Below are 23,537 nucleotides of genomic sequence, written 5' to 3' on the forward strand. Positions count from 1 at the left end.
TATGATTTCTCAATTTTTATAAATCTTTAGCTTAACAGTTAAACAAAAACTAAATGTTGGTCCTCTAGCAAATGAGTCCATTTTTCTAAGTAGTCACTCTCTTTTCTAAAAGAGATTCCATGTATTTGAAAATGTTATTAAATACTGAAATCATCTAGAGAAAGATGTGGAATGTCATTCAAAAAATAATATCCTAAGAGAATTATTTGGAAAGCAATATTGAAAAGTGAATGCTAGATGCTTAAATTTGGAGTTAGACATATGCACATTCCCACCAAGCAAGCACAAATGCATAAAAACCTGTCCTAAATTCTTCAAAACCAACCGGCCTTGGGATAAAAGTCACGATCGATTTATTGACTCTTTCGTTTGAAAAGAAAACCACAGGAAATTATTCACTTCTCTGAGGCTAATAATTTTCTGTTATTTTTATTTGATTTTTCTTCTAAAGCCTGCTGGCCTATACTTCCGTGTATTAAACTCCACCCTGCATGTTTTGATAATGTCTCCAGTTCGTCACGATCACTGGATTTGAATGCAGTTCTTTGAGCACAATCACTTACTCACACCTATGGGGCAAGACGGAGTATTCCCCTTGGGGAAAAAAGTACTTACTTCTTCCTGTTTATAAAGGAAGGTAGGTCTACTGCAGAAAGTATAGGAGATACAGATAAACAAAAAAAGAGAATTCAAATGACCCCATAATTTTGAGTTTTAAATCTCAGTTCACATTTTGATATATTATATGTCTCCTGGTCTTCCTTCTTTCCTTCCTTCCTTCCTTCCTTTCCTTTTATCTATATCTATCTATTATATGCCTATCATTCTTCCCATCTGGTTGTTAGGGCCATATTATACATTCTGTTTAGTAACCTGAGCTTGCTTTCTTATTGTTTATAACTCGCTCTTCAAACATAACCTAAGAGCGGGCATTTAGGAATTCAAAAAAGGTGCCAAGTTCCTGGGTGCCAGGTTGACAGGTCGCGTTGTGAGAAGGATTTGACTATTTTAACTTATTAAGCATCATACTTAAGCAATCAAATACACTTTATTGTTAGTATCTTATTGTTTTTTCCCTTTAAAACATTTGTTTTAGGAATTTGAAAGTGACTGAGTGAAATAACCTTGTCCATATCTGCCAGCTGCCTACTAAACCAAAACTTGCCATTTCTTTCCCCATCTCTGAACAGGACCACATATTATTAAAGCCCGAAGGCTCAGACTTTGAATGCCACTAATCTCTAGCTATGACCTGCAGAATCCTAGTGGGGCCAGGTGAAAGGGGGTACCACCTTGTACCTTCCCCACACGCCCCGGCCTAAGCACAGAAGCTCCGCATTTATTTAATTTTATATCCTGTTTGTTCTGATTAAGGTTTCTTTTGAACTATGAATTCTGCAGAGTTTAAAATGACAGAAGAGGCTACTGCTGTATTTGAACACTTTAATTTTATAAACCCATAAAGATTAAATGACTCGCCCAAAGTCAACATGTTCATTCAGGAACTTCCGACATCCAAATATTGTACACACTGAATCCCTCAGGATGAAAGAGTATTAGCGGGATGCCGTCAGGATTCACACCTGTCATTCCCTGCTCTATCCTCAGCATCTAGCATATCCCCGACCTGGAGGAGGACTCGGTAACTATTTGGGAAATAAATGAATGAATCAATTGGGTCTCCACAAATATTTTTTGGACTATATGGGAACTGCTAAGGAAATGTGGCATCTCCTTAGACTTCAGTTTATTCTAAGTAAATGAATAACCAATTAGAATAAAGCACCTTTTGTCATTTTCTAAACACATGGAAGAAAAAGAAAAAAGATGCATTGACATACATAAAACTGAGTAAGCGATAAACACCTGAGACAAATGCCTACATATGCGCATGCCTCTTGTCAATCACGCAAATTCCTACCAGTGACAACAGCGTTCTTTAACAGTGATAGTGATACGAATCATTTTCTCATTATCTCCCCACACTGGCTGGCACCAGTCTTTCAGTCTGCTATTAAATTGCTCCCTCTTGTGGTTAGTTAAGAGAAAACACAGGAGCTCTATTTTTTTTTAATTTTAATAATATATTTTATTTAACCCAATATAGCCAAATTACTATTTTTTAAATAAGTTTAATTATTTACTTTAAAATGTGGATATTCAGGCCAAAACTGAGTCTGATTCTTCAACAATCACTTCTTTTCTCCCTTTTCTCATGGTATCTCCTCCCTTATTGCTTTTCACTTGTGTACACACACACACACACACACGCACGCATACACTATGCTCATCTTTCAGTAAATCTAATGCTTTCAAATCAAAAATATGAGGGGAAAGAAATTCATTCATTCTCTATCCTCTGTTGATTCAGAACAATCAGGACTTTGTTTCTAAAAACAATGTAGAGGTGACAATATTCAAATAAGCAAAGGAGAGTCTTTAACAGGTATGTAATAGAAGGTATTTTATGCAGAGAATATTTATGGCAGGATGAACTCAAGTTATGTGATAGACGAAAAATATTCAAGCTGTTTTAATCAGCCTCAAGAGAAAAGAAAGCCAGGGCATATGAATTGAAGGAGGGAAAAGTGGTGACATTTACAGAAACGATCGAAAGAAAAATCTTCCATTTTGATTATTCTGCTTCCTCCAAGTGTGCAGATACCCAAGCCACCTGTAACTGGTGTTCTGTACTTACTTCCTCACCATGTCTTTCTGTACTCACACGGATGATGACGTGAGAAAGCAAGCAGCCAAGTGGCAGAAAAATAGGATGTTTTTAGCACCGGAATGTTGACATATGTGCTCACAAAATAAAGTTGCTGGGATCCCTTGGTCCCATCTCCAGAGAACAAATGGGAGCAAAGCAAAGAGCTGGCACAGGAAGCTGAAGTCTCTCCAAAAGCCCTCCAAATCAGAGGCGTGCTCAGACTGCAACACTCACTCTTTTGATGAATGATGTTGGCTGGTACTCACTTTCTTATGCCCAGTTGTGCTTTTGTTTTGAAGTGGCGTCTAATAAAAACAGAAGGCTGGGCCCAGTAAGCTCCTTTTTAACAGCAGGAGGACTAGGAAACACTGAATCTCTAAGGATGGCCACCAAGTATGCAGAAAGAGAACATCTGAACAAAGCAGCCTCATGCCTAGGCATTGAAAGAGGGCCTTGTGAATAAGCGAGCTTGGGGTGAACCCTCAATCCTGTGTGACATTTAAACCAGGCTGCTCTAGCAGAAGATACTCAGGGAGGCCTCCCCTATGACTGGTTGGCATTGTGTGGCAGGGAGCTAAAGAGAAACAAACTTAAAGCTCACAGGAGGTGCGGTTTGTTTAAATAATAGAAAGTAATTAGGCTGAAGACAAAAATCAGTGATGGCATTTTATAATTATGATTAATTTAAAGGTTAATTTCCTTTGGTGCTAAAATCTTATTTAAAACATTTACCAGGAAAGGAAATTAGGATGTTACTATCAAGAGGCATGGAGTGCTTCTGGGAATCCGTGCCTATTATCACTTGAAAATTAGGTTAGGTCCAAAGTGGGAATTTCAATTCATTTTTGTATATAATAGATGGTGGCTGGACCTCGGAGTCAGCAGGGTTGGCTGGGGCAGGCAGTGTAACTTTTGCATTTGTTTGTTTGTTTGTTTATAGGCTTAATTGGAAATGTTTTCAACAAAGGAGCCTACTTTATACATGAACAATCCTGACACAAAAAGAAAATTGGATATGGATTGCTGCCTTTGTAACTAATGAAGTTGATGTTAAAGGAATTCCCAAGAGTGGAGCAGCAAAGGGAGGCACACGGTCACACATCCATACACCCAGACACCTTCACCGCTCAATTAAATTGGATGAGGGACACTATTTCTGTTGGCTCCAAACCTGTTGACTATTCCCTTCTTCCAGGCCCCACCTTTTTCATCAATCTGTTTTCCCACTGAGGATTGTCATGCCTCAGTTTCCCGTTGCCCTGTAAATTCAGCAGCTCACCTTTTTGGAAACTTCCTTAGAAAAATCAATGCATAATAGTAACAGCCAGATGGAAATAATTCATTTGAACTAATTTTTCCCATTCATTATGCCTTTGTAAATTTGCTCACTTTAAATATTTTCTTGCTGCCATAGGTATAGAAACTAATCCCAGAAATATGGAATTTATGCAGAAGCATAAATATTACAAATAATATTAGTGATCATCTAACTTTAATCCCCTAATCCTTTTTTATTTCAAACATTTTCTTTTTTCTTAATTTCAGAATATTACAGGGGTACAAACATTTAGGTTACACATATTGACTACGTATATTATAATCAGAGCTACAGAGTGCCCATCCCTCAGACAGCACGCACTGCACCCACTACGTATGAATATACCCATCCCCTACTCCCCCCTCCCACCTACCTGACACCCTATGAATGTTACTTCCATATGTGCACAGAAGTGTTGATCAATTTGTACCAATTTGATAGTGAATACATTTGGTGCTTGTTTCTCCATTCTTGTGATATTTCACTTAGAAGAATATAATCCCCTAATCTTACAGTTGAGGAAAGGAGCACTGGAATTGACTTGCTCAAAGGCAAACAATCATTTAGAGGCAGAACTGGGTGCAGAACTTAAGTCTCCAGATTTTAAGTATTCTTTCCACATCACTTCCCTGTGATACCCAAGATAGATTCTTGCAAAAAATATTTGTGGAGCAACCACTCTGTGGTGGGCTGTGTGTTAGCCACTAGGGATGAAGCAGGGAACCAAATAAATACTGTCTTTGCCTTCACGGTGCCTAATTTCCAGCACACAATTCACATGCAAAAAAAGGAATTACAGTAAAGCATGATGAGAGTTCAAACATGGGAAGGAGGGGGTGCCATGGGAATGACCCCAAGCGAATCTCATGCAGCTTAGAAGACAAGGAATTCTTCCCTGAGGACGTGACATTTCAGCTGAACCCTAAAGGATAAATCAGAAGGCTATGTAGAATTTAACAAAACTCAAAGAGTCCTTTTTTAAAGATGACTACTTTTTGGATCCATATTGACCAAAGGTGCACCATAATTCATGCAGAAATAATCTTCAAGTGCTTTTAATGAACTTGACATAGAATATGTAATTTCAACTTTCCCAAGTACCAATAAAAATGTTAGAATAACCACTGGACATTCTCTTTTCTGAAACTGCTACTGTTGTTCTAAAAGATAATTCATTTAGGCTCAAGAATTTTGTGATTTTCCTTTCTGGAGGCTGCAAAATGATACAAAGATTATGTTAGCAAAAATTACAAGGTGAGGAATATTTCTCTAATAGGTGATTACAGCATGCATGTTTTATTTTTTATTTTGCTAAATATGCATACATTAATGTACTCACAACCCTAATTAAATTTTCTGCATGTAAATGGGCTGTGCATTCTAAACATATCCTGGATGTCAGCTGAGAAGACATGACATACCCAGTCATGTCTAACGAGTTCACCTAAAGCTTGCAATAACTGCTCCCTCCAACTTCATCTGAAAGGCATGTCATATATAATTGAAAGCAACTCGAACATGAGATAACAACACAAAAACTGGTAAATCTAATCCATCCCAATGGTGTAATGACATAAAGTGAGCCCAGGCACATTTAAGGTGAAGTTGGTTATTTCATCACATTCTACATGCTTCTCCACACTTACTAAAAGCATCAAAGATATCTGAATACATAATTTTCTGAATCTAGCTTTATAATTTCTTCACCTTCTCAGCTCTTACCCCCTACCCATCATGCGGAGTAAGCTGACCACTCCATTGAACCGTTCCTTTTGCCTACATACATGCGAAAGCCTCACAAACCACAAACCAGGAAGATCCCAGCCTCTCTCTGTCATGACTAACGTTATACAAGGTGATTGCCAGAAGTATTTGAAATACGGAACTCAGTTCTATGTAGTTATTTTTTAATATCATCGCTTCATCCATCCCTTTCATTCCCTTCACCATACAGGCTACATTTGGATCACTCTCAATATGGTGGAAGGAGGCTTCTCTAAGATCACCAATTCTGAAATTCTCTGCCTGACTGTAAACCCCTATCTTTGCTTTTTCCTCATTCTACTGCCTCCCTTTTGGAGAAATTTTTCTTCACTCTTATTTGGGAGCTCCCTCCATTAGAGCCTATGTTTCTCTCATGCCTTGGATCTTCCTACTCACTATCTATCTCCAGGTTTAGCAAAGACGACGGTGCTCTCATTGGCACTCTTGATTTCCGTCCTCACTTGCTCTTCCTTTATGCTTGAATTTTCAACATCCATGCCTGGTGACACTCAGATGAATTTCTCCACTTTTAATTCTGGGTGGATGTGCATTGATGGGGAAAGTCACTAAACCCGGCCACACATGTGTGCTTGTCACACTCAAATAGATGCTGTCTCCTACGCAACCATGCTCTCACTCTTCTCCTGTTGACAGTGTGGCACCCTGGTTACAGGACCTGTTCCAAACCTTTCCAGGCCCCTTAAACCAAATACTCAAACCTGAGAAATTCACAGCTATCAAACATAGAATTTGATTTCACCCAAAAAAACCTCAATAATTCTCTATACTGACAATAATTCTTTTGTCTCCTTACAACCCTGCCCAAATTTAAGAGGAACAGTGAGCTTCGCCTCTGTAAGTAATCCATCCACCAAGCTTTGACCTCATCCCTTTCTGCCCAATCCAGTGTACTAAGCTCTCAGTGTCTTTATACTTGACCACTCCGTTGGACAGCTCCTTTAGTCTACGTATATGCCAAAGCCTCACACACCACAAACCAGGACAGTCCCGGCCTCCCTCTGTTCTTTCTGATAATATACAAGGCAACTTCCAAACGTATTTGAAATATGCAAACTCGGTTCTGTGTAGTTATTTTTTAGTAGAAAATATCTTCCTTTTTTCTACATTATATCACACAGGCTATTCCTGCTTCTTATCAGAACACAGTTAGCCAACTAAGTGGGTATTTGAGGGGTCTCTATAGACCTTACGTCTGTTCTCCTCAGCTTCTGCTGATGAGTTTCTATGCTTATGTCATTCCATATAAAATTCTAGTAAATTCTGCTACAAAGTTCTCTTCTTGGAGCTTTATCTCCATCTATTCTCCTGGCCTGAAAAATTCTAATTCTCTCAGTAAAGAGCCTAATATGCATTTTAAAGCATAATTCCAATCATTCCTTTTGTAGAAATCCTTTTCAAAAAGAGATGAGATTCCAAATCTACCCATAACGTGTTTTTAATATATTATATACATCCTTTTAGGTATTACACACATAGAATGCCTGATTCCCTCAATAACCCTATGAAGCTGAAATTTCTTTATTATCCTCCCTTTACAAAGCAAGACCTTAAGGCTCAGAGCAATTGTGACCTGCTTATGGGTACGATGCTGGTAAGAAGTAAAGGCACAATCTGAGCAAAGGTCTTCTGACTCCAAAGCCCCCAGTCTTTAGGCTGCCGCACAGCTTCCCCATGATGTTCCAAGTGGTGGCATTACATTATTAGAAGACTGTCCAATAACAAGATCCTGGTTGGTCTCAGGAAAAAAGCATCATGTGTTTCTTAAAATCTCACCTTAGGCATTGCCCTCACTGAGAATTAGCGAAATAAACAAGAGCAACAAGACAGAATAATGTATCAAGTGGAACTTAATTTCATTTTTTGTTAGGCCTTTAGAACCAAAATCTTAAAGTGGTTACTTGAACAACTTCTAACTAAAGAAATATTTTATTTATTATGATATCAGCGCAGTTATTGCTTTTTACTTTAATTTTTTAACATATGTGAATGTGATACCAGATTTAAAATATTAAAGAGCTTCCTCTGATACAAATAAGAAGGAAACATGAAAAACAGGACCTTAAACTCTGAGAAATTATAGCTGATGAACAAGATTAGGAAGTGAAGCATCTGCAGTGATTTAGTTAATAAGTCTCATTTCATTCAATGCGTGCTTTGCCTGCTAGAAGCCCTCTGTAGCATAGTACTTTGGTGACCTTTCAGGTAACAACATGATAAAGGACCCTTTCCTGTAAACGATTATGTTTTCCTAACCAGAAAAAAAAAATCTGAGTCCACCCAGGAATTTTATCACAGACTGAGTACCTAAGTTCACACGGTCAGCTTGAATTGCTGCCACCGAGTAGGTCTTAGTGGGAGAAAGGTGGTTCTTTTCAATCGAGCCTATGGTTGGTTTGCTCTAAATTCCTTTTGTGCAAATGGATGCAAGTACCTTGAAATTCATACTTGCAGACATAATGGAAAGACACTATTTTCATAGGCCCACACAAATTATTTAATGTCTGTCAATGACTTCTTCTAAATATTTAGGCTTAGTTCTTTGTGAACTGCTTTTTAAAATTTCCCCTGGAGGCTTTTTTCAGCTTTGTCTCCAAAAGGGAGTATGTTGACTAGCAGATTTGTCATTAAGAACTAAGGGACAATTTTTAAATTACCAAGTACCAACTCCACTATTATTAATGTTATTAAATCACAGTTATTAAACTGACATGGCACTTCACTAATTTAAAATAATTCAACCTCCCCATGCCTCCATAGATCAGTATGTGTAAATATACCCATATTGCAGATAGAAAAACTAAGGCCAAGAGAAAACACTGAACACTTGCAAAGAAAATAATAACATTCCTAAGTTGTCTTTTGGAGGTGACAGATATGTCTATTATCTTGATTGTGGTACTAGTTTCATGGGTCTGCAAATGCCCAAATTCATCAAATTGTATGCATTAAATATAAGCACTTTCTTGTTTATCGATTATATCTCAATAAAGCCCTTTAAAAAAAAAAAATCCCAAGTTGTCTTCAGAGAACCAAAGGCAAATCTCTCCAACAAGGCAGAGATTGTGCAAGTACAAATTTTATTTTGTCACCTTCTGCCCAGTTGTGTGCCTCTGCTTAGGATGTTATGGACTGGCCAGAGAGAGAACAATGTTTTTCCTACCAATTATCAACATTTATAACATTCAATAGCATTCATCAGTGAACAACCCTCTTACTCTACTCATTTTAATGCTAAAACATGTCCTAGCCTTTTTCTTTCCACATCTCTTGGCCAAAAAAGATGCAGTGGTGGCTTCTCATTAGTATCCAAAAAGTTTCTTTTATTTATCTCAGAGCACCCAGGCAACAATCTCTAGATCATCTATAAAAGCTCTTCTCATTCAAGGCTTTGTGGAAAAAAGGATAAAACACTCAGTCAGATTTCATGGACTAGCATTTTACTAGCATCTTCCATTCTCCAAATTTCATGGACTAGCATTTTACTAGCATCTTCTATTCTCCAATCAATTGCCTTACTTTCTTTTACATAAAGCGTCTACAGAGTTTATTCAGCAAACACCTACTGAGTGTCATCCATGATCCAGATATTGTTCTGGGTTCTGGGACTACTATAGTAAACGGTAGCAAACAGTAAATCTCATGGAGAGTTATTATAGTGGTGGAGGGAATCAACAAATAAACAAGTAGATTTATGATATGTTAGGTGGAGATAGGTCACAATGAAGCAAGATAAAGCTGATTGAGGAGAAAGAAATCCATCTTTAAAATCCCAGCAAGTCCCCAATTTGCCTTGTACCAATTATAGTTACATTTCCCTTTTCCCATGTTTTTCCTCACTGACATGTTCCACTTACAACTTAAAGACTACATTTCCAAAAGGAATCCAAACTTCAGCTCCCTCTTGACATTCTTTCTGGTTTTGTTAAAAGCAGCAACATTCCCTTGACTAATAAATTTCTGAGAGTCAACTTTGACTCTTTCCTTTTCTTTCCCATGTTCAAAAACTAGCCATGTCCTATGTTTTCTACCTCTTTATCCATTTCTCTAGCATTTTTTGACATCTTTGCTTTCTCATTCTCCTAATTCAAATTCAGGCCTTTGGTAATTCCTGTCTGTCTTTCACATTTTCCATTAAGTATTGAAATAAAATAGACAATATGCAAAGGTGATAAAAAGAAAACATCTTTCCTTGTTTTAAAAAACATCATTGTAATCAGAGTCATACAAGATGGGGTTGAGAATATAAATAATTTTCAGAAGAAAAGACTACTTACATGCTTATTTGGTGTTCTCCAAAAATTATCGGAAGATGGCTGACTAGATGCAGGTAGTGCATGCCTCCTCCACAGAGAGGAACCAGAATAGTAAGCAGATACATTTTGAACAAATCATCCAGGAATGAATGCTAGGAATCACCAGAGAAGTGATGGGAAGCACCAAAAGTAAGTAAGGAGAGGGTTGAAGGCAGCTTGCCTAGCCAGGGACTGGCTGAGAGCCAGGAGAAGTTCCTGGACCTGTGGAAACAGAAAGGGGGAAAAACTCAGGGCTCCGCACCCTGAACCCGCTGACCCATGCAGGCCTCAGGCTTAACATAGAGAGCTGTCTAGAGATTGTCCAGAGATATTGCTCCAGAAAGGAAACCCACATGGGATCCCACGCATACAAGCCTAGAGAGCTTCAGCTGGGTGCCATTCTGAGAACCTCAATACCAGGAATCTGTAGAAGTAGCTGCTGCCATCGTTCTGGTCCAAGGAGAAAGAGGGGACACCAGCACTCCCACGTACCTCTCACAAGGTCCTACAGCCTTGCTATGGGCTGCTGTGAGATTGAGACACGACTGAGCATCACTCCCCACAGCTTCTTGCCCACACTGCTTGCTTTGGAAGGGCCCTGGCCTATCTGGCCACAGGCCCAAGGTGCCATTTGAAAAGTTAATGTTCCGCTGCACCCCAGCCTCAGACTGAGTTCAGCATGACATGGCTGTAGCTGCCACCCAACCAGAGAGGGACAGGAAAACCAAGCTCTCCTATGCATACCTAGGAAAACACCTACCACTCTGAAATAGGCTGCTGTGAGACTAAGACACAAGTGGATTGCACTCCCCACAGCTTCTTGCCCATGGTGCTTGCTTGGGAGGGGCTCTGCCCTCCCAAGTCACAGGCCCAAGGCACCATTTGGAAAGTTTAACACTGAAATGTGCCCCACTCTCAGGTGGAAGGAATATACTTCAAGACAACAAAGGCCATATATGACAAACCCACAGCCAACATCATATTTAATGGAAAAAGTTGAAAGAATTCCCTCTACAAACTGAACAAGATAAGAATGTCCACTTCTACCACTCTTATTCAATATAGTACTAGTAGTCCTCACCAGAACAATCAGGCAAGAGGGGAAAAAAAGGTATCATTTATGGAAAAAAGAAAGTCAAATTATCCCTGTTTGCTGATTATATGATCTTATATCTAGAAAACCCTACAGACTTCTCCAAAAACCTCATATTAATAGATTTCATAAATGAATTCAATAAAGTTTCAGAATACAAAATCAATGTACAGAAATCAGTACCATTTCCCTACACCATGTAGCCAAGAACAAAATCAAGAAGGCAATCCCATCTACAATAGCTACAAAAAATGAAATTCCTAGTAATATATTTAACCAAAGAGGTAAAAGATATTTACAAAGAAAACTACAAAACACTGGTGAAAGTAATTGCAGATGATACAAAATAATGGAAAAACATTTTGTGCTCATGGATCAGAAGAATTAATATTGTTAAAATGATCATACTTCCCAAAGCAATCTACAGTCAATGTAATTCCTATCATAATACCAACATCATTTTTCACAGAATTAGAAACAACAATTCTAATGTTATTTAGATAGAACCAAAAAAGAGCCCAAATAGCCAAAGCAATTTTGAGCAAAAAGAACAAAGCTGGAGGCATCACGTTGCCTGACTTCAAATTGTATTAATACTACAAGGCTATAGTAACTAAAACTGGTATTAAAAATAGACACATAGATCAATGGAATACAATAGAGAACCCAGAAATAAAGCCACATACTGATAGCCAACTGATCTTTGACAAAGTTGACAAGAACATACAATGGGGAAAAAACACTCTTTTCAATAATTGTACTGGGAACTGGATTGCCATATGCAGAAGAATGAAACTGGACCCCTATTTCTCACTATATACAAAAATCAACTCAATATGGATTCAAGACTTGAATGTAAGACCTGAAACTATAAAAATACTAGAAGAAAACCTAGGGACAACTCTTATGGACATTGGTCTAGGCAAAGAATTCATGACTAACACCTCAGAAGCACAGGCAACAAAAATAGGCAAATGGGACTTAAATAACTACAAAGCTTCTGCATAGCAAAAGAAATAATTAGGCCAGCCGCAGTGGCTAATGCCTATAATCCTAGCACTTTGGGAGGCCAAGGTGGGAGGATCATTTGAGCTCAGAAGTTCGAGACCAGCCTGAGCAAGAGTGAGACCCTGTCTCTACTAAAAATAGAAAGAAATTAGCTGGACAACTAAAAATATATAGAAAAAATTAGCCGGGCACGGTGGCACATGCCTGTAGTCCCAGCTACTCAGGAGGCTGAGGGAGGAGGATCACTTGGGCCCAGGAGTTTGAGGTTGCTGTGAGCTAGTCTGATGCCATGGGACTCTAGCCTGGACAACAGAGTGAGACTCTATCTCAAAAAAAAAAAAAGAAAGAAAGAATCAACAGAGTAAATAGACAATCTGTGAAATGGGAGAAAATATTTGCACACTATATATTCAACAGGGTACTAACATCTAGAATTTACAAGGAACTCAAACCACTCAACAACAACAAACAATAACAACAAACAAAACCCAAGTAACTCCATTAAAATGGGGGCTAAGGTTATGAATAGACATTTTTCAAAAGAAGAAAAATGAATGGCCAACAGCATGTGGAAAAAATGTTCAACATCACTAATCATCAGAGAAATGCAAATTAAAAATATAATGAGATATCATCTTATACCAATCAGAATGGCTATTATTAAAAAGACAAAAAATAACAGATGTTGGTGAGGATGTGGAGAAAAGGAAACTCTTATCTACTATTGGTGGGAATGTAAATTAATGCAACCTCTATGGAAAACAGTATGAAGATTTCTCAAAGAATTAAAAATAGAATTACCATATGATCCAGTAATCCCACTACTGGGTATCTAACCAATAGAAAAGAAATCAATATATAAAAAAGATACCTGCACTTGTATGTTTACAGCAACACTATTCATAACAGCAGAGATGTGGAATCAACCTAAGTGTCCATCAGTGGAGGATTGGGTAGAGAAAATGTGGTATATATACATAATAAAATACGGTTCACTTATAAAAAGGAATAAAATCATGTCTTCTGCAGCAACATGGATGGAACTGGAGGCCATTGTTTTAAGTGAAACAATTCAAGCACAGAAAAACAAATACCACATGTTCTCACTTAGTGGGAGCTAAATAATGTGTACACATGGAAGTAGAGTGTGGAATGATGGACAGTGGAGACTCAGAGAACAGGGGGAGGTGGGAAGGGGTGGACGATGCAAGGTTGCTTGAGAAGTACAATATGCATTGCTTCAGTGATATATCGGCCGTAAGGCACTGACTTTACAATGAACTATATCAATGTAGCAAAACTGCACTTGTATCCTATGAATATATACAAATAAAAAATTTTAAAATTAAAAATAAATTATCAGACACAAAGTAAATAAACTAAACCTGAAGGATGCTAGCCTCATCTCCTCTGACATAAACATTAAAAACGAAGGCACTGCATTTGTAACTATCATTGGCAAATTCAACAGAGGTGGTTTCTGTATCAGTTATTATTCACAACAGAATATTTCTAAAATATTATGTTGGAGATGAAAGAAGATAAAGAGTAAATTTTCTAGAAAAAACAGAGTAAAGATGCTGGAGAACAAAGAATAAAAGGAGGCATCTACAACCAATAAAGGACTCAAAGTAAGAACTCAAAACTTTTGTTAAATGAATAATATAGAAAGAAAACAAAAGCCTGAAGATTTTAAATTTAATCCAAAATGTGAGATGATATTTTTGATCACCATTTATAACCTTCCTAAAATTTACTGGAATATCATGAGGGAAAAACAGAAATCTCTTTTCCAATATACTTAGGAAGGAAACAGAATACCTGGCTTCTAGTCCCAACCTCAGCTGTTGTGGGGCCTCAAGTAGTAAATCTGTAATCTGTATTTATTTGTAAAATGAAGATAATTATTCCTACACACCTCATAGTAATGCTGTGAGGATAGATGATATCACATGGAAGTGGTTTAGAAACTATTAAGAATTTTGCAACTGTCGGAAATTTATTTTATTTTTACTTTCAGGAAGTAAAGAGATTCTTGATTGATAAAAGTTACTCTTTTCTAAAGAAGGCAGAGATGAGCTATGACCTACTCATCTAGCTGCTGTAATAATTACTTGGAGAAGGATCTATCAGATATTTTTTGACTTCTATTGCTCGGAAAAGTTTTAGAGTATGCAGTAACCTCTTTAGAGCCTAAATAAATGTAATTATATAACAGAGACTGGCTGGGCATGGTGACTCATCCCTGTAATCCCAGCAATTTGGGAAGCTGAGGCAGGAGGATCACTTGAAGCCAAGAGTTCAAGACCAGCCTGGGCAACACAGCGAGATCCTATGTCTACAAAAAAAGAAAAGGAAAGAAAAGAATTAGCTAGACATGGTGTCGTGCACCTGTAGTCCAAGCCACTTGGGAGGCTGATGCAGGAAGGTAACTTCAGCTCAGGAGTCAAGGCTGCAGAGAGCTATAATCATGCCACTGCACTCCCTGGGCAATAAAAACTAAAAATAAAATATGATAAAAAATAAAATAAAATTATAAAAAAAATTTTAAAATAAAAGAGATGGAAAACAGACCAGTTATATCATTAATATCTTTAAAGTGTAAGCTAACCCCAGTAGTTCAATTTTTCAAGTGGAAAAAATAGTTTCTTCTACCTGTGCTCTCCACCCACATAACACCCCAGAGTTCCATGCATGATTGAAGGACCCTTCTGTAAAAGGTGAGAGGAATCGAGTCTACCTATGCTGATTACCAAAATCTTAACTGTGGTACTCCATTGGATCCAGCTGATTCCTATTCCTCCCCCTCGAGTCTTTAGGAAGACATTAAAATACTTTCTGAGAATAAATGCACATGAAAACTGACCATACACAATCTCCTTGGCTGTGAACTCAGGCATGTATACAAAATGAACTATAGAAAATATGCCCTCTGCTTCTGGTTTAAATTTCAATGCCTCCTCATCAATGACATGGTAAAAATCCAACCTGGTTACATTCAGAGCCCCTTCTTTTCTCATCTTGGTTCTCAGTCACCTGCTGTTGGAACCTGTTCCATGCCCAGGCCCATCAGCATGGTCAGAATAATCAGAACGATTGCATTCCTCCCACAAGAACTTCAGTGCTAGCCTCCCTAAATGAGTAGTTGTAAGCCAGCTCTATCCATCTACACAGCTTACAGATCATGGCTAATAAAGAGCAAGCTCCAGATCACTCAAGCTCCATTTTCATCACATGCTCAAGACACACCTCATTTCCCTCCTGGCCTTCTGCCATGTCTTGGAAGGGTCTACATTGCTTCTGACTCAAGCTTTGTTCCCCACTTTTAGTCCTAATTCTAGCCATCAGACTTGAAGATTCATCTCGTTTTCTTTAGCTTATCCTTTGGTTCACTCCAAGATCTTTGGCTCATAATTACCATATGGCTTTTTCTGCCACCCCTCTTAAACCCATGAAAACGCCAATAAAATATTTCAAAACAGTGACAATGATAATAATAACAACAGCAACACTGATAAACCTGAGTTTGACTTGGATCTTAATTTCAGTGAAGGAGACCTTACTGCTTACATCTGCCCTGATCTTGGTCTACTCTAATCCACTCTATTAACCAGCACCATGATGGAGCCCATCCTACTAAAAGAGAACCTCAGAACAATGGAGTTCTAACCCTGTGAATACCTCTCAGAAGACTACTTCTTAATTGTCTCATGTAGACAAGAGCCCACCCATATAAACAGAAATTTAGGCATTACCTGCAACAAATCCCCAGTCTTAAACAATAATTTCTCAAAGCATAATCTTTAAATATAGTCACCATGTAATTATCATATAGCTCTTCTGGTACCATTTATATTAGCCCAGTACAAATATGGGCAATTAGGAAGACAAAAGGGGTTCACTGTCTTTTAATCCATCTTCTATAAAACACTTGATGTAGTTCTGTAGTTGTCAGAAATTAAGAATTTTATGTTTGTCTTTCTGCTACACTGCATGACTTAGAAGAAGTATAAAGAAAAGCCTGAATTTTTTGAGGGGTTCTTAATTTTCTTCTTCCATACCTCTGCCTAATCCAGGGCTCTAATTCCCTATTTTATCCTCACACCAGTTGTATGAGATAAGTATTATAATTCGTTTGATTTCCACTATCAAGCTATGAAAAGACCTGAAGGAACCTTGAATTCATATTACTAAGTGAAAGAAGCCAATCAGAAAGGGCTACATACTGTACTATTCCAACCATATGACATTCTGAAAAAGGCAAAATTATAGAGGCAGTTAAAAAGATCAGTGGTTTTCAAGAGTTAAGGGAGAAGAAGGGATGATTAGGTGGAAAACAGCAGACTTTTAGGGCAGTGAAGCTCCTGTGTTACAATAACGGTAGATACTTATCATATCACTTGTCAAAACCCATAGAATGCACAACAGCAAGAGTGATCCCTAATGTAAACTATGGACTTTGATAATTATATGTCAATGTAGGTTCATCGATTGCAACAAATGCACCATTCTGGTGCAGGATATAGATAGTGGAGGAGGTTGTATTTGTGTGGGGGACAAGGAGTATATAGGAATTCTCTGTACTTTACACTCAATTTTGCTATGAACCTAAAATTGCTCTAAAAAATAAAGTCCTTTAAAAAAATTATTTCCCCACTACAGATACCATGAACTTTAAATTATTTCACATCCTGCTCCAGTTCCTAACACCCTAGGCCTACGGTATTAACAACAGAACAAAAATTAGACAAAGTAAGCCAATAGAATAAGATACTAGAAAAAGTAAGAGTATCCCAGGGCATCCTAATTATCCCTGTTTCCCTTTCTTTCTCCTTCCTGTCATATATTTTGTCAGCCATTTGTTGTTTTGCCTCTTTTATCCCTACCACATGACATCTATTTACACAAATGGAAAAAAAAAAAAAAAAGCAAAACTTTTTCACAGTATTCTTAGAATTTCCTGTTCCAGATACTAATGCTGCAAGAACTTGGAGTTATAAAGCAACCGTTTATTACGCTCATAGATTCAGTGGGTTAATAGGCACAGCAGGGATGGCATGTCTCTGTTCTCTGATGTCAGGGACTTGAGAATCTTCTGGCCAGTGGGAAGATATCAAGACTGGGTTGACTCAACAGCCGGGGTATAATTGTTTAGAGGTATTTTCTCCTACACATCTGAGTGTGGATAATGGCTATCAGCAGGAGCCTCAGTTAACCCATCAGCTGAAACACCTGTCCATAATCCGCCATTGATTTCTCCATGTGGGCTAGTTTGGGCTTCCTCACGGCATGATGTCTGTGTTCCAAGACAGAGCATCCCAAATGAGCAAGGGAGAAGTGCATGATACTTTTATGATCTAACCTTAAATGTCACATGGTGTCTTTTCTACCATAGTCAAAGCTGCCACCAAGTTCTACCCATGTTTAAGAGGAAGGGCCATACACCCAAACCACTAGATGAGAGGAATGTCAACATCGCACATGTGTAACATGCGGAACAGGAGATGTTGTTGCAGCCATCTTAGAAAATATAATCTGCCACAGTAATGCTTGTTATATCTTCTTACTGTATTTTAAATATCTAGAATATATTGCAATATATATTGCATTTGAATATTTGGTTCAACTTTGCTCCACATCTTTGCACCTAATTGTCTATTTCAGATTGTAAACCACATGAGGACAGGGACAGTTACATTGAATTAATTCACATGAGTTCCACCACAGCACCTTGTACTTGATAATCATAATACAAATTATTACTAGCACTGCAATGGTTGATCGATGCATGCACTTGAGTGATCGTTATTTTTATGCTATAACATTTGTAATGTATGAGAGAAAATCTCCAGGCTAACCAAAATACACACAGCACCTTTAATGCATAAGTGAATTTTATTGCTCCAATTAGGTCTTGGTTGCTTAAGAAGAGTACATAATTTCTTCTCCCAGGTGAACAGATTCTTGTAAAGCAGTAACTGAATCTCACAGCTGGAGTGGGGGGAAATCGCTCACCTGAAGGAACTATCTTGGAACTATTGTTTTTGTTTCTTCGCAATTTTTTTTTACTTTCAGCAGTTTAGTAGATTATGAAAAGGTTTATATTAGTAATCTGTGTAGGACCTTGATCATGAATGTTTACCTCTTCTGAAAAGTTAACTAATGAAGGCAATTGTCCCTCTCCAGTTGATTTCATAGGTGGCTTTGACTCTTATGGCTATCAAGGTCCTCAGAAGACATCTCATTTACAACTACAGCCTATGTACATGTAAGTACTTTGCTTTGAAGGTATTCTGGAATACTAAAAGATGATCAAGTAAATGTATCATGGCACAACATAGATGGCATGCAGCTTTCTCCTTCAGTTATATATTTCCAGAATTTTCTCTTCTATTAATATTGTCTTTACTGGGATAATTCTAACAACATTTTATTAATGATTTTTTTAAATCATTTATCAGAAATGCCATCTTTAAAGTTACCTTTAGTCTTATCACAAGTATCACCTACATGGCTCAAAAGCCAATATTATATACCACTTCTTTGAATTACCCAAAAGTTCTATATTTTGAAAATGATATAACATTGTAGGCAGTTATATGTAACTATAAATAAACCATATGTTCTGGTTTTTCTAGCACAGCCCCAGTTTACACTGGTTGTCCCAGTGCAATTATTACCAGCCATCCATATTACTCTCAGAAGGGTATTCATTTCCATGATAAATGATAGGTTCACCCTACTTATATACAGTGTTCAAAAAAAATAAAAAACTGAGCAATACTCTTCTCTATCATTTTTCTGATGTGAACGTGAAAATGAACTGGAACATTAACACTGAAATTTATCGAACCCTTGACTCTAGCACTCAAGAGAGCAGACATACAATCAGAGCCTGATTTTTATATCTGTGTTTAGGCAAATTCCCTTGGATAACAACTGATAACAAATTCTATATATCAGCATCAAGTGATATGCTGAATTGCAAGCGAAGATCAAAATAGAAAGTAAGATTCCATTCATTTTAAAATGTGAACTTCTCTTTGAAGATATGTGTTTGTTGTCGTTGTCCTCCACCATTAAGTCACATTACCTTTTAATATCTTTAGTGTGTAGGATAATAAATGCAGTTTTAGAGTATTTCTCCTCCAGAAAAATTAATCTTTAGACACCCCTTTTCAAGCTTCTCTTTAAAAAGAGAATAAACTGTGCATTGTGCCTACCTTGTTCTTTGTGTCCCCTGTAGTTCTCTGAAATCATTTGCTAACACCACCCATAAAAAAGACTTTATCAGTTCAGAAATCAACCAATACTTGGTTTCATTTAAAGCATTGCTTCTGTAAACAGTATATCACACATTCTCTTGTTTACATTTTCACAACCACCGTCCTAATTCAAGCGTGCATGACCTGTTAAGTTTTCCAGTTTCTTTCTTATTTTAGAACCTCTATCCTATTCGCCACATGACTGCCAAATTAATCTGCCTAAAAGTACCATTCGGATGATTTCACTTCCCTGCCCAAAAACTATCAGTGACTTCCTATCACCTACTGAACAAAGTTCAAACTCCTTACCATAGCCTGCAAGTCCACTCTGATCTGGCTTCAATGTTCTATTGAAATATTATCTCTTCTCTACAAACTTTAATAACTTTTGAGTCTTGACCGTGTGCAGATGATGCTGAGAGATACTAGAAAAATGTAATAAGAATAAGAATTGGCCCTGTCCTCCTGAAGCCTATACTCTATTTATGGTGTAAATAGTCTAATACCTCCTCTTAACCATTTTTTCCAGCCAAATAAACTCTTCCCTTCTTCGGATATGACATGTATTTTTCCAATGGTCCATACTGTTCTTGTGACACCAAACATAATCTTTTTTTACAAATTCTACCATTTGAAACTCCACTCTCCTTTGAATTTTATCTTAAAATATATTTCCTTTAATACTTCTCTTTCAGTTCTTTTGCCATGTACTATAGTTGTTTGCTATGTATACCATACCTCCCCCATTATCCCAGAAAACTTGGTAGCTACCAAAAAAATAAAATAAATCCTTTAAATTCTTTACCATCCTTCTCATATTTTTATTGTAACCTTTTTTAAAGTGTTCTATTTTTAAAAGGCAAAGCAATAAGGAGTAGTGGTTACAATGACCTATTGAAGGCAGACTGCCTAAGATCAAATTCCATATGAACTTGGGCATATAATTTTATTTGAATAATTGTATTTAATCTCACCAAGCCTAAATTTTCTCACCTGAAAAATAGAGATGATAATATACATACTTTCTATAATTGTCCTGAAATTATAAGAAGTAATGTATGTAAAGCACATGAAATATAGGACATGTCACATAGTAAGTGCTTAATAAACATAATTTATTAGTAGTATAAACAATGCTTATGTTAACCATCACTCATGAAAAGACTTTTTCAAGTCAGAAACTAACATACACTATATGTGATTCCCAGAGGATCTCCTCTGTAAACAATATTCCACATATGGTATCAACCCAAGTAACCTGTAACAATATGTGCTCAAGAGTAGAACAAAACGTCTACAAGGTTTGCAATTGCTTTCTTCTGACAATATCACATAACATTTCACTGTGTTGATCAATATGAATGATTACTAAATATGATCAAGCTATAATAAATTAGATGTAACCCCTCATGTAAACACCAGCTATGATAATAAGATAACATGAGCATGCTAATTATATGTAATCAAGTATATTGTTTCAAATCAACCATTTATAATTCTAATGTTGCCTTAAAGAGGGGATTCCACAAAGATAGGTATCTTTATCCAGAATTAAATTCCTTGAGGACAAAACTTCCCATGAAATAGAACACTTTAAATATTTTGTTAAATAGAACACTTTAAATTCCAACTAAAAGTAAAAAAAAAAAATTGTTTTCCTCTATACTGCCTGATAATAGTAAAATTATATCAGTGCTTTCAAATCTCACTGCTCATAAGTTAAATAGTTAATAGAATTCAAATTTAAGCAGTTAGAAATACTTAAGGTACATAAAAAATTACTAGTCAAAATGCTACTACCATCCCTTCCCACAAAACATCCCACAGGAGACCCCAAACCCTAGAACACTAAGATTTTATTTTACAGATGGGGAAACTGAACCAAGAGAAAAAAGAAACAAAAGTCACTCAGCTTGTTAGTGATGCAGCCAAAGTTATCAACCAGTTTTCCTGACCCCTTAGTTCAGTGTTCTTTCTAAATTCTTAAATGGATTGTAAGTTTGGCCTGATATCACATTCCCTGGTTTTCCCATTCCTTACTCTTCACACTAACTTAGCCATCATATTTTCACACATTGCTGTGCCCCTTCCCTTTTCTGCATTCCCTTTATTCCCTTTTCATGTTACATTATGTACTGTTGAATGAAGGGCCTTTTCAACTTTGTAACTCCTCTGAGAGCCACTGCCTATTCAAATCTGGTGAAAAACCAAAACCGATTCACCTACAAACCTCATCCCCTGCTGAGAGGCAGAGACCTGAGCATCTCCTATGTCTTTGTCATTTGGAGTGTACCTTCGCCTGTCAACCTGCCATAAATATGTCTTGTAAAGTAAGTGTAATTTAACATCAGGGGCCAGTTCAAGCACCCTAACAATATTATATAGCAACTGAAAATAAAAGCTGTTCCTTTGAAGGAAAGCAAATGTTGAAAAGCAACATGCAGTTTTAGCTGTAGGGCTCCCATTGTACCCAGCAAATCTGTCGCCAAGATCCTGGACAAAGCATTGAAAATACTGCCATAACTGACTTGCGGTCACAGCCGTGTTTCAGTTCCTGTACTAAATGAATAGATGGTCCTCTTTATTTTTCATTAATTTGGGTGAATGTTCTTGGTTTGCAATTCTTCAGATTATCTATAACCCATCTGAAAAGGAAAGATTTTCATTTTTTTCCCTTAAAGTTTGGTAGACCTCTTTGAAATAAATCAATAGCAATGAAGTTGCTGCACAAAAAATTCCCGTCCACACATTAATTTTCTAACAAAGGAGCTGCTGTGACTACCACTGACCTATGTGCCATAGTGAGTATAGATCTGATTGGATTCCCTGCAGTATAAGAGTATCCTGTGGTACATTCGACAACATTTGAAAACATTGCATTCTTTTTAGCAGCCTAATTGCACAGAAATATATATTTATTTCATTGGTCCCCAGAAATAGATTTTAAATCACCATAAGTAGCCTCTCTATCCAAAGAGTTGCACTGAGAAAAAAGAAAAGGAGAGGAAAATTAAGGAAAATTGTCTATTTAAAATCCAGTGGGCATTCTTTTTTGTTGTTGTTCTGTTTTGGGTTTTTTTTTTTTTTCTCTTGTGCTTGGAGAGGTGAGAAAAGGTGGCGAGCAACAGGCACCCACTGTTCTCCCCCTTGATTAAAAACGTCTTTTCTCTCTCTTAGGTCAAAATAACACCGATGGCTTCAGTATGTCAGCCCATGGACCTTTCAAAGAACTTGTTTCGCAGTGGCCTCCTGCATTTTATGAAGAACAAGAAGCAACTGAGTTTTAATACATATACATATTAACAAAACAAACACAAAGCCTCTACAGATACTGAGACCCGCGCGGACACACGCGCGCGCGCACACACACACACACACACACACACACACACACTCGAGCACGCACACACCAATTCCACTTGACCTCCTCTTTCCAACTGAAACAGACAAATATGCAGGACACGCCCATCTCGGATTTCCCGAAAGCAGGCTCCTTCCTCCCAGGCCTTTGGAAAATTCAAAAGGAGATGTGATGGTGCCCTCTGCTGGCCGTTACTAACTCCTCTGCAGCCCAGCCAGTCGGCCTCTGTGAGCTGCGAAGTCGTCCAGGGCACATTAGTTTGCGAGCTCTGTCTTCTGCACTCCATACATCTTGATAGCACCACGGCTACTTAGGCAATGTAATTGCAAAAACTAACAAACAAAACATGCCATGATGACCTTGTAACCGAAGTCCGAAATGGCAGATTGTTTGCCTGAAAGGCTGTACCGTACATACTTGCCTTAACCCACCTACGTTGTGTGCCCGAGAATCTCAGTGCAGACATCCCCAAGTCACTTCCTTTAGGCGAACACACTGCTATTAATTCTGAATGAGTTCGAGTCTGTGTGTTTCATGTCAAGGAACAAGACTGGATAGTGCAGCAGCTCCAGTGTAGTGTGTCTGTAAAAGAAAACTGCCAGCTGTCAGCAAAGTGCTTTACCACAGAGCCTCCATGGTGGCCAAAAAGAAACAAGTAACAATAACAACAACAATAATAATCGTCGTCTTTATAATTCTTAAATA

General features: G+C 37.6%; 1 protein-coding gene across 2 annotated transcripts in view; it reads left to right on the forward strand.

The window, feature by feature from the left end:
* Positions 1 to 22,781, forward strand: part of NKAIN2 (Na+/K+ transporting ATPase interacting 2) — a 228,145-nt gene extending 205,364 nt beyond the window's left edge. Inside the window, exons 3-4 of one of the 2 annotated variants that reach the window (XM_012660818.1) lie at positions 18,393 to 18,474; positions 22,649 to 22,781. In XM_012660818.1, coding sequence (XP_012516272.1) covers positions 18,393 to 18,474; positions 22,649 to 22,658 — 92 coding nt within the window. In that variant the 3' untranslated portion in view covers positions 22,659 to 22,781. Of the gene's footprint in view, positions 1 to 18,392; positions 18,479 to 22,648 lie in introns of those variants that run through there. The other variant, XM_012660819.1, reaches the window with a different exon arrangement.
* The last annotated feature ends 756 nt before the right edge of the window (positions 22,782 to 23,537 follow it).

Source organism: Propithecus coquereli, unplaced genomic scaffold (assembly GCF_000956105.1).
Source record: "Propithecus coquereli isolate 6110/MARCELLA unplaced genomic scaffold, Pcoq_1.0 Scaffold68, whole genome shotgun sequence".
In the NCBI taxonomy this organism is placed as follows: domain Eukaryota; kingdom Metazoa; phylum Chordata; class Mammalia; order Primates; family Indriidae; genus Propithecus; species Propithecus coquereli.